General features: G+C 38.0%; 1 protein-coding gene across 3 annotated transcripts in view; it reads right to left on the reverse strand.

The window, feature by feature from the left end:
- Window positions 1–13,012, reverse strand: part of RASA2 (RAS p21 protein activator 2) — a 127,323-nt gene that overhangs the window by 102,067 nt on the left and 12,244 nt on the right. The window contains exon 1 of one of the 3 annotated variants that reach the window (XM_033212462.1): window positions 11,426–11,456. The exons of the other annotated variants lie outside the window; for them this stretch is intronic. Within the exon in view, the coding sequence (XP_033068353.1) occupies window positions 11,426–11,441 (16 nt within the window). The 5' untranslated portion in view covers window positions 11,442–11,456. Of the gene's footprint in view, window positions 1–11,425; window positions 11,457–13,012 lie in introns of those variants that run through there. 3 annotated transcript variants of the gene reach the window in all.

Consider the following 13,012-nt stretch of genomic DNA (forward strand, 5'->3'; position numbering starts at 1 on the left):
ACTCTGCAGTATATGGTGGTAATGCTGACGCCTCCCAGATCTGCAACACCAGGTCTAACCTCTCCTCAACAAACACTAGATGTGACTATTCAAGTGTCTCCTTGGATATCCAGTAGGCATTTCAAATTTAACAAGTCCCAGAAAAACCATCAGATTTTCTTCCCTAAAACATGCCCTTTCCCCAGCTTACCATTTTCCGCTCTTACTCTCACCATCCTCCTACTACTTTCCCAAACTCCCATACCCAGTCCCTTAGCAAATCCAGCAGACCTCCAAAATAAATCCCAAATCCAACCAGTTCTCTTTGCCTTGACTAGAATCACCAAGCCCAAGCCACCATAATCTTTTATTTGGGCAAACATGAGAGTTGCCTAACTGGTGCCCCCCTGCTTCCACTTTTGGCCCTCCTACAGTCCATTCTCCATCAAGCAGTGTGATATTTGAAACATATTCTTTAGGTTACTCACTCACTTCCCTCCTCCAATACCACACCATTTCACTTAGAATAAAATTATCGTTCTGTACCCCAGTCTACAAAGCCCTACTCAATGGTCTCTCTGATCTCTTCTCCTTCCCTTCCCCCAACCCCGGTCAGTGTTTACTTTTTTTTTCATTCATCAACTATGCCACATTATGTTCAAGTTTAGGGCTTTTATCTGGAATACCACACTCCTAGAGATCTTCAATGGCTAGTGCCTCATCATTCAGTCTCAGCTCAAATATCACTAACTCAGAGAAATCTTCCTTGACTATTCTATCTAAAGCACATAGTTCTGCTACCATATTCTATTTCTCCATTTTGTTTCTTTGATAGCACTGATAATTATCTAAATTTCTGTTCATTTTTACTTCAGTGTTTATTTTTTGGTTCCCTCATTCTTGAGGCCCGAGAACTTGTTCATCTTCAAGACCTTAAACCGTGATTGTCATACAATAGACAGCTGAGAAATATTTGTTGAAGGAATATTAAATAACCCAAAAAGTCTAGTTTTGAAGTTTTGAAGTTCTTTGATACTCTAGCTCAAAGGACATACACAAGTATGGGCGCTGAAATCAATACACCAGTTCCCTTATGCATCAGTTAGCATAAGGGAAACAGCATTACCCCAAGAACCATAAAAACCAATATTCCTGTCTTACTCTGCTACTAAGTGGCTGTATGACTTCACACAAATCACTCAATCACAGCTTTCCTGATGAAGGTTTGGACTAGACAAACTCAAGCATCTTTCCGCTTATCAACTTTAAAGGCCATTCAAACCAATACATTTTTGAGAAGTCTATTAGAAACCTAAGCAGCACCTATAAAAAAAACTCAGTAAACAAATTATTTATAAAATTAAAATAAGAAAACCAATGGAATAGTACCAGTAAGATACTTATTAAATCTGTCACTGAAAGATTTTTTTCAAAAATAAAGTTACCACTAAACAGAATAAACAAATTTATGTCCATCTCAAGTCAGAATTGAGGAATCTAACCTTTTAAATGATTAATTTAATTAATTGCCTAAAACGGGTTAGTCCTTACAAACAAGCCAGGTCCCTAAGAAAAATAATCTATGTCTCAACCTGTATTCATCTGTTTTCCTCTTCCTCCAAAGACTAGTTATTCCTCTTCTCATCCAAAGCTCATCCATTTACTGTGCTCTCTCTACCCCATTCCCTCTTACTCCCTCCAAGACACTGTCTAGAAATTCTATTTTCATTACTCTCAACCTTCCTGTCCTTCAGCCTCTCCTTTTTCTTTGACATCTCCCTTCTGCATAATTTAGACTTTTTTTTAAAAACAAAAGTCCAACTAGCTTACGATACAGGACCTAAAATATAAAAAATCTGGAATTAGATCATAATAATTCTCTACTTAATAAATATGCTCCATATATAATTGGGAGAATTTAAAACACTAAATAACTGTCCCTGAACATATTTCTGTTTCATTCACGTAAGTGCAGTTCTGAGAAAACAATATTAAATAAATCTAAATTTACACATACTCTACTTCCCTCTCTCTTTTAAGAGAGAGACAATGAGGTTATTTTGTCTGAAGAATCCAACGAACCTGACATTATCAGGTATTTATCTAGAATAAAAACGTAGGCTCTATGTAATATGAAAAAACGTACCAAGCATCACTTCCTATAAAAGCAGTTATCATAATCTGTACTTCTTAAATATCCACCACTGACTGAAGTTCAAATAAACTTTGTTGAAAGTTAATTCATCTAATCAACGCCCAGCTCAACAATCAATTGTACAAATATGTTAAGTCGGCTACTGTAACTCCAAACTACAGTAGTGATTAATTGGCATTTTATAAACAACATAATCAAAAACGAAGTCATGGTCACAGATATAATAAGAGTAATGTTGCACCTATTATATCTCTAAGCATAAAGAGAATATGTTAAGAGCCACACTTTACATCAAGCTACACAAAAAGACAAAAGTGAAGAACTCTGGAAGATTGTGTGTGGTATTTGTTCAGGGCCTCACGAACTCCGGCCAATTCTGGTACATAAATGAGCGTGTGCCTTGAACCAAAAAAAAAATCTATTGCCAAATTTCTTGAAAACTTGTTCTATAATCTCTGCTTTCAAGTGTTCCCTTCAACTCACAGCCTAAACATGCAACTTGCCTTCTTATCCTACTTCTCTACTTCTTGTTTAGAACCTTGAGGAACACTAACAGGCTGGGCACAGTGGTCATGCTTGTAATCCCAACACTTTGGGAGGCCAAGGTGGGCAAACCACTTGAGCACAGGATTTCGAAACTGCCTTGGCAACATGGTGAGAGACCCCATCTCTACTAAAAATACAAAAAATTAGCCAGGCATGGTGGTGCATGCCTGTGGTCCCAGCTACTTGAGAGGCTGAGGTGTGAGGATGGCTTGAGCCCAGGGGATGGCAGTGGCAGTGAGCCGAGACTGTGCCACTGCACTCCAGCCTGGGACAAACAAGCAAGACTCTCTCTCAATAGTAAACAAACAAACAAACACTAATATTAAATGCCCAAATCATATCACTGCTTTTCAGTCCCACCTTATTTGACCACTCTTCATTATTTGACAACACTAACCTTTCCTCAGCTCAAGTAACCTCTTATGAGGGTTTTTCTTATACTCCATCTTTTGGGCTTTTTATCCACTAACCACATCTTAAATGTGAGGAAACTTTTGGTATCCACAGACCACTTAATTCATCATAGAGGTGAGGGACAAATTTTAGTTGTTTTTTTAAATGTTGTCATTATAAAACAATAAAAATATACAAAGAAACAAATGAGTTTCTCAACACTGTTTGATGGTATTATTTACAAACTTTCTCAACTTATCTATAGCCTGTTTAATAACAGCCAATCTTAAGGAGAATCAGGTTCTAAACCTGCAGTAAATATGGTAGATTACTGTTCAACATCCATTTCAACCTCCTTCAGTGTATGTCTTCCTGTACTGCAGAGAAGAGAAAGTTAAAAAATACATTTCCCAGCCTCTCTTGTGGCTAGAGTTATAAATGTGATTTAAGTTCCACCAATCAGATGCACTCACTAGAAATTTTAAGGACAGAAGAGAAGGGAGGTTGAGTTTGGGTTGCTTCTACTAGCAAACATTGTCATGGAGATGTTCATGTTCTGCAGCAGTATTTGTAGAAGTCCTAGTATTCAATCACAGGTTTCATGAATATTTAAAAAGGCACAAGGCATCCATTCTGCAGTACAGGTTGTGGTAGGCAGGACTTGGCTCTAGGGCCAGAAACAACAACGGCTTACTGATGAAGGTGGCGGCTTGCTAATGGCTATTTCCTAATAGTAGCAGACTCCTGATCATAGCTGAGGTCGCAAGCTTCTAAGATAGGCATCTAAAAGTTACAGTTTCACAATTCTGCACAAGCCTTTCTGATCCTAAAAGAGGCAATAACTCTCTTGGTGGTCCAGATGCAACGTGGCTTTTTCTAGATCTAGAGTCTGTTTCTTCAGTCTTGCCAACAATTCTACAAGCCACTTAAAATTTTTTATTAAATCTCTTTCTGTTTAAACTAACTAGAATTGACGCTCTAACCTAATCTCAATTCTTTTCTAACTTTTGTTTCCAACAAATTAGAAAATCCCAACTTGAGTTACTGGTCATCACGGTTGGGTAAATCCACCAGCCACACGTGGCTATCTGGATCAAACATGGACCCAGAAATTACAAAGCAATTTTTCACTGAAAATTATTTTCATTGTTCTATCAGATAGTGAGTTGAATAGCAGCACACTTAAAAAGGGAATCCTTTAACTTGGGAAATGGATCTTACCTCTATATATAGCTGTATCTACTTTCACAAAATATTTCTTCATCTTCTGTAGCATTTGGATAAAATTTTAAAACCATATTCAATAATACAGTATCATATTTTCATGAATTTGGAGTGCCAAACTCTTTTCTTTTTTTTTTCTTTTTGAGACAGGGTCTTGCTCTGTCACCCAGGCTGGAGCGCAGTGGCACAATCATGGCTTACTGCAGCCTCGCCTTCCTGGACTCATGTGATTCTGTCACCTCAGCCTCCCAAGTAGCTGGGACTACAGATGCACACCACTAGGACCAACTGATTTGCTTTGTATTTTATGGAAAGACAGGGTTTTGCCATGTTGCCCAGGCTGCTCTTGAAGTCCTGGGTTCAAGAGATCTGCCTGCCTTGGCCTCCCAAAGTGCTGGGATTATAGGGGTGAGCTACTATGCCCGGCTGGGAGTGCCAAATCCAAATTCTTAACATTCAAATCATGTGCACCATTTTGGGTGTCTCTATTTTATCCTTAAATTCACAAATCATAGTTTGACCCTAAATTAGTAAGAATAAAGTATTCAAGAAATTCAATGCATTGCTAAGATATGACACAAGAAAAGCCAGCTGAAATAATAAAAATGGTTTTTACTTGCATTTGAATGAAAGGAAGAAATGTTTTTATAGTTCATACCTCATTTCAAAAATTCTGTGCATGTGGAGTACTGCAATATGCAAAAGCAGACATTTGTCCCTCACAGGCAGATACACTGTTCCTACAGCAAACAGTATAGATTTGATTGTATGTACAACTGTCACTACTTCCTTCAATAATAAATCAAGATCAGAAGATATATCAATGACAGCCAACTGTTCCTCTATGAAGAAAGGAGGTTGACATTCAAGTACAATTTATTTTATTCTGTAACATCTTTTCTTGTTGAATTCATAACTGGTACTCCTTAAGCACTTTTCGAGTGTACATTATGACTTACAACATAACTGTTAACTAATTTTTTAAAGTCTTCTTTCCTAAAGGGTGGATTTTCAAAGACAAACAGAAGAATCCTCCACTGGGCATTTCTTCTCTTTCACAAACGTTCTGCAAGTATGCCAAGAACATCTTCCCACTATACATCAATGGTTTTGTCCAAACATAAAATGAAATATCCTCTTGCCCACAAGTGATAGTAATTGTTTTTCTACATCATACATATTTTCCTACAACATCATACATATCTTAAAATGCTGTGTTTAGCTTTGATACTCAACCTTCCCATTGTTGCTAGAGTTACCTTTTTAATACGTACACACACACACACACACACACACACACACATATAAATAAATGTAAATAAAACATCCCTTGCTCAGAAGTCTTCAATGACTCACACTATTTCCCACTGCCCACTCGGCAGGATAAAATCTAAAATTCCTTAGTCTGGCACAAAAACCCTCCATCCCTCCATGATCAGGTGTTATCTACTACATGTTCAGCCTCATCTAGTTCATCTTTACCCCCACAAATTATGCTGTAGCAGTACTATACTTTTAGTTCCTTGAACACACTGTTCTCTCATGCCTCTGTGTATCTGCAATGCTATTTTCTTTGTATGAAATGCCCTACCTGTTTTTCTCTCCAAAGAGCTCTGCTTAAGGGCATCTTTGTAAAGTCTTCCTCAATTCCTAGGTAGTCATGTCACTCTTTCCCATGTGTTTCTACTGTACCTTGTATTTTTACTACAGTGATCATACTGTTTTGTACTTGTTGCATTTCATTCAACAAATATTTACTAAGTGCCTAAACACATGAGGCACTGTTTTAAGTGCTGGGGATATAACAGTGAATAAAAACAGGTCTCTGCCCATACGAAACTGTTGTACAATATATACAGGGACGACAAATACCACAAACTCTTAAATAAGCACATAGTATTTATTGCCATGGAAGAAATAAATATTTATTGCTATTCCAGAAAACAAAGCAGGTTAAGAGAGTTAGGGAATGGCAGGCCCAGAGGGTAGAGACAGGGAGGAGGTCAATGTTATTTTATATAGTGAAGCAGGGAAGGCCTTTCAATTAAAATATTTAAGCAGATACCTGAAGGAAGTCATTGAGGGTATAAGCCATATACCTGGGGAAGCTAGGGGAAGGAGATGGACAGGCAGAAAGAATAAAATGTGCAAAGTCCCTGAGACAGGATAGTTTGGTATACCGGAGGAGTAGCAAGGAGGGCAGTATGGCTATAAAGCAATAAGCAAAGTGGGGAGAGGGAGGAGACAGTAAGAGACGGAGTAAGGATATGGGAGGAGGCAGGTTAAATAAGGTCTTACAGGCACTGGAAAGTCTTAGGCTTTTTTGTGTGTGTGAGATGGTAAGGTTTTGAAGGATTTTGAGCATAAAAATGGCAAGATTTTTTGTTTTAGAATCAATGCAGAGGGGAAAGATAGAAGCAGGTGACTAGATAGGAGGCTACCGCAGTAATCTCAATTAGCGAAAACTTGCAGGTCGGGGAGGGGCAGAGCAGATACGGGTCTAGAGAGGATGGGTCATTTGGGCATGTATTTTGAAGATGGAGCCAACAGGATTTACTGTAGGGTGTGAGAAATAGAGGAGTCAAGAATGACTTCTCTGTAATCCCAGCACTTTGGGAGGCTGAGACGGGCAGATCACGAGGTCAGGAGATCGAGACCATCCTGGCGAACACGGTGAAACCCCGTCTCTACTAAAAAATACAAAAAACTAGCCGGGCGAGGTGGCGGGCGCCTGTAGTCCCAGCTACTCGGGAGGCTGAGGCAGGAGAATGGCGTGAACCTGGGAGGCGGAGCTTGCAGTGAGCTGAGATCCGGCCACTGCACTCCAGCCCGGGCGACAGAGCGAGACTCCGTCTCAAAAAAAAAAAAAAAAGAATGACTTCTAAGAGGTTTAGTCTGAGCAGCTGGATGAATAGAGATGCTATTTCTAGAGATAGAGCCTCTTATTGCGGACCAAATTCAAGAGACTGTATTGAATATTAAATCTGAAATGCCTTATACAACCAAGTGCAGGCAATCTGTCCAATGACAAAGGGTCCTGGATAGAGATAAAATTTGAGAATCATCAGTAAGTACATAAAATTTACAAAACCAGGAGACAATACAAAATCACAATTGGAGCACATATAGAAAAGAAATTTGAAGACTGAGCCTCAGGGCTCTCTAACGTTTTGGGTGGTAAAGATGAGACACAACCAAGCAAAGGCAGTTTGGTTGTCTCTTCACTGAACTATAAACTTCTTGAGGAAAGGGACCAATTCTTAGCACCATCCTTAGCATATAATATATAAAGAAACAGCTGCTGAACAAGTATCAATGAGTGTATATAACTTTGGCATGGGCAAAAAAGAGGTTCCAATACCATATCACAAACCATAAAATTGTACGTAAGCTTCTTTTCTCCATTTCATGTAGGTTGATCTATGTGAACTACTCCAAAGATTTTTTAAAAGTCTCCTTTATACAGTTACCAAAAGCATTTAGAGAATCTTTATAGTATTAATACAGAGACATTTTGAAAATAAATACCCATCAAGCTACCAATGAGTTTCTTCACAGAATTGGAAAAAAACGGCTTTAAAGTTCATAGGGAACCAAAAAAGACCCCGCATTGCCAAGACAATTCTAAGTCAAAAGAACAAAGCTGGAGGCATCACGCTACCTGACTTCAAACTATACTACAAGGCTACAGTAACCAAAACAACATGGTACTGGTACCAAAACAGAGATATAGACCAATGGAACAGAACAGAGTCCTCAGAAATGATACCACACATCTACAGCCATCTGATCTTTGACAAACCTGAGAGAAACAAGAAATGGGGAAAGGATTCCCTATTTAATAAATGGTGCTGGGAAAATTGGCTAGCCATAAGTAGAAAGCTGAAACTGGATCCTTTCCTTACTCCTTATACGAAAATTAATTCAAGATGGATTAGAGACTTAAATGTTAGACCTAATACCATAAAAACCCTAGAAGAAAACCTAGGTAGTACCATTCAGGACATAGGCATGGGCAAGGACTTCATGTCTAAAACACCAAAAGCAACGGCAGCAAAAGCCAAAATTGACAAATGGGATCTCATTAAACTAAAGAGCTTCTGCACAGCAAAAGAAACTACCATCAGAGTGAACAGGCAACCTACAGAATGGGAGAACATTTTTGCAATCTACTCATCTGACAAAGGGCTGATATCCAGAACCTACAAAGAACTCAAACAAATTTACAAGAAAAAAACAAACAACCCCACCCAAAAGTGGGCAAAGGATATAAACAGACATTTCTCAAAAGAAGACATTCATACAGCCAACAGACATGAAAAAATGCTCGTCATCACTGGCCATCAGAGAAATGCAAATCAAAACCACAATGAGATACCATCTCACACCAGTTAGAATGGCAATCATTCAAAAGTCAGGAAACAACAGGTGCTGGAGAAGATGTGGAGAAATAGGAACACTTTTACACTGTTGGTGGGATTGTAAACTAGTTCAACCAGTGTGGAAGACAGTGTGGCGATTCCTCAAGGATCTAGAACTAGAAATACCATTTGACCCAGCCATCCCATTACTGGGTATATACCCAAAGGATTATAAATCATGCTGCTATAAAGACACATGCACACGTATGTTTATTGCGACACTATTCACAATAGCAAAGACTTGGAATCAACCCAAATGTCCATCAGTGACAGACTGGATTAAGAAAATGTGGCACATATATACCATGGAATACTATGCAGCCATAAAAAAGGATGAGTTTGCATCCTTTGTAGGGACATGGATGCAGCTAGAAACCATCATTCTTAGCAAACTATCACAAGAACAGAAAACCAAACACCGCATGTTCTCACTCATAGGTGGGAACTGAACAATGACATCACTTGGACTCGGGAAGGGGAACATCACACACCGGGGCCTATCATGGGGAGGGGGGAGAGGGGAGGGATTGCATTGGGAGTTATACCTGATATAAATGACGAATTGATGGGTGCGGACGAGTTGATGGGTGCAGCACACCAACATGGCACAAGTATACATATGTAACAAACCTGCACGTTATGCACATGTACCCTAGAACTTAAAGTATTATAATAATAATAATAATAATAAAGAAAATAAATAAACCAGTGCTGAAGTTCACATTCAAATATTTACTGAGTGTTTACTGAGCTGCTAGGATATGACAGTGAGCAAAACAGACAAAAAGTCTGTGTCCTTATTAGGCTAAGACACATGAAGAGATCAACAATAAGTAAGTAAGTAAAAATGTATGGCCTAATACTAATAAGTATGTGCATCACAAGAAATGAGGTAGCTCAAGGAAGGCTTCATTGAGAAAGTAACTCCTGCATAAATACCTGAAAAAAGAAGGGAGACATGTAACTATAGAAAACAGCAGCTTTTAGACATTGTTAAAAAGTAAATAGTTGGCCGGGTGCGGTGGCTCACGTCCGTAATCCCAGCACTTTGGGAGGCCGAGGCAGGCAGATCACGAGGTCAGGAGATCGAGACTATCCTGGCTAACATGGTGAAATCCCGTCTCTACTAAAAATACAAAAAAAATTAGCCGGGCGTGGTTGTGGGCGCCTATAGTCGCAGCTACTCGGGAGGCAGAGGTTACACAGTGAGCCAAGATCACGCCACTGCACTCCAGCCTGGGAGACAGAGCGAGACTCCACCTCAAAAAAAAAAAAAAGTAAATAGTTTAAAGCATGAAGATAAACACCATCAAATCAAAACTGATAAGATTAACAGAAATGGAAAAACAGCCAACTCTCTATGTACAAGATCAATGATTCTATGTAACGGTCATCAGACAGTAAATTCAAATCCTACTATATAAATTTTATCTAGGACAAAAATTCCAATATCAGGCTACTATCAAAGGTAGAGATTCTGGTATATACGCTTCTGTTCATGTATGTGAGTATATACATATGTGCCTATGTGGATGTTTGAGGATTATGTGCATGCATTTATACCTGTAGGTTTGCATGTATGTTTCTGTATGTCCTAGGGGAGGACACTACAGGGATAAGACAGAAAAGAAGATAAAGATTTATTAAGTAGTTAGATACTCCAAGACAGTGTTAAATATTTTCTCAAATGTTTCATTTGATTGGTACAACAACCCTGTGAGATAAACATTACTACTCCCTTTCAAAAATTAAGAAAAAAAAAGATTCAGCTACATAGCTGGTAAGGTTATCTGGCATAAATCAAACTCCAAAGCCTAGAGTCTTTCCATTCAACGCTTAAGGTCTTTCTGAATACAGCAGTGCTAAGAAACTATTCCCATCTGAAAGAGATATACTAGGTTCAGGTCTACTTCAAGGTTACCTTAAGTACAAGGGTAGGAGCCAACATGGGTCCCAGTGGGATTAACCCCCTAGAAAAACTGCAAAGGGCCAGGGTCCTGGACAAGATGATCCAACGTTAAGGATTATTTGGGGTGAGAGAAAGCCAAATCACAGTAATAGCTACCACTTACTGAATAAATTAATACATGTATTACACACAGATTTTTCATGGACTTCATATGTATTATTTTACTTAATCTTCACAATAACTCTTCCGAATGATATATATTTTCAAAATACAGAAATTGGGGATCGGAGGGTAACATTCCAGAAGGAAAGCATAACGTGAACAAGTTCTGGAGGGTGGCAACAAGAAGAGCACCATCGAGGAGGCAGTGAATAGTACAAACTGACTAAAGCATAAAGAGAGATGAAGGGGGAATAAGAGGGAGAAAGATTATAAAGGAAGGCTATTATCAAACAGAGAACCTAAAATGTCAAGCTAAGGTTTAACTTTATTCAGTAGGCAACAAGGGTCACCAAAACTTTCTATGTGGTTCATATTTCAGGAAAAGTACTTCAGGAAAAGTACTCTGACAGTTTGAAGAACCTACATTAAGGTAACAAAGGGAGATTGGAGGAAAGAAAAAATAGAAGAGATACTATAGAGACAAAATGCACAGAATTTGGCATTAACTGACTTGAATGACTCAGATATAATGTTCTAATACAGATTGAATATCCCTTATCCGAAATGCTTAGGACCAGAAGTATTTCAGATTTCAAATGTTTTTACATTTTGAAATTTTGCATTATATATAATTACCAGTTGTGCATCCCATATCCGAAAATCTGAAATTCTCCAATGAGTATTTCCTTTGAGAATCGTGTTGGTGCTCAGTTTTGCATCCTGGAGCATTTGTGATTTTGGACTTTGGGATTTGGAATGCTCAATCAGTAATAGAAGTATCGACCTAAACAGAAGAGTAGAACTTCAAATGATGAAAAGATATAAAATATGCACATTTTGTCATTTGCACTCACAACAACAAAAAAAAGAGAAAGAATGAACCTAATGCACACTTAAAAATATGATATAGTCTCTGGTGTTGACTAGTTTAGAGTAAAATTAAAATGCTGTTGTGCCATCTAATTACACATAAATAAGACAACCCTACATAATGGTAATATACCATAAGGTCTGAAATTTTCTTCTAAAGTTTAACTTCAATTTTTGCAACATGATAAAAGGTATGCATAATTATAAAAACATATACAGTACTGGTATACTACAGCAAGTTAAACGAATGCATTACAGAGGCAGACATCTGCGTTTCAACATGAACTTTGCATTTAACTATCTGTATGTCCTTATTCGCAACCTCCTATGTAAAAATAGGTAACTATAATGCTTCAAGATTGTTGTGAGCATTAACTAAGGTAAAGCGCTTGGCACAATGCCTAAGACAGAGTAAATATTCAATGGATAGTAACTATTAGTGCCCTTTCCTGGCCAGAAATTCTTAAAAATTAGCATCTATATACAATTCCCTTCATCTAAGCCATCAGCTCTCGACCGAAGATAACCTGTAATATAACAACTGGGTATAACAGAGGAGGTCATTTTTAAAAAATGAGTCCTTTGTTACAGAATCCATGCATTTCTATTATAGGAAATACATGGTAACATGTCCAACCTTTATACTTCAAGCTCCACATCTCTAAAATGAGGATACAAATCTGGGGTTGGCTAGCCAGAGATTTGTTTGGCCTGCACGGTATTTGAAAAATAATTTGTGACCATCTAGAAACTGAGAGCTAACAATAAATAAATTTGTATTTCTGGTTTCTCTTTAATAATCAAAATCTGGCAAAATGATTTTGAGTGGAAACTGCAGACAGGTGTATCTTACTAAATCATAATAATCTCCGCTGGGCTTTACTGCATTATACCTGGTCTGTGTATATTTGAGCTTGCAACTCCTTAGCCAGTTAATCTCCTAGGTTCTCCATAGCTCTAAGATCTGAGAGACAACCCTTGAAATTTAAAAAGCACAGAGAAACACTGATTTCTAATGTTTTCAGATATTACTACTTATTGCCAGTTTAACCTTATGAACACTACAAGAACTGAATATACATGTAAGTACGAATACTCCAGTACATTTCTATCAAATAAGTTATCCATTAAGAAAACTATGAAAAGATACTTTATGAGTATCACTATCGCTCATGTTAGAGCCAACGCTTAACTGAGCACAAAATGCCAGGCAGCATACCAAGTCATTTAACCTTTTCACAACCACGCTATATGATTAGTAAAACTACTATTCCTAATTTGTAGACAAGGAAGCTGAGACTCAGAGAGGTTAAGTGATTACTAGAAAAGTAGCAGAAAACCATGCTTTAAACA

This window comes from Trachypithecus francoisi, unplaced genomic scaffold (genome assembly GCF_009764315.1).
Source record: "Trachypithecus francoisi isolate TF-2019V2 unplaced genomic scaffold, Tfra_2.0 Lachesis_group0, whole genome shotgun sequence".
NCBI lineage: Eukaryota > Metazoa > Chordata > Mammalia > Primates > Cercopithecidae > Trachypithecus > Trachypithecus francoisi.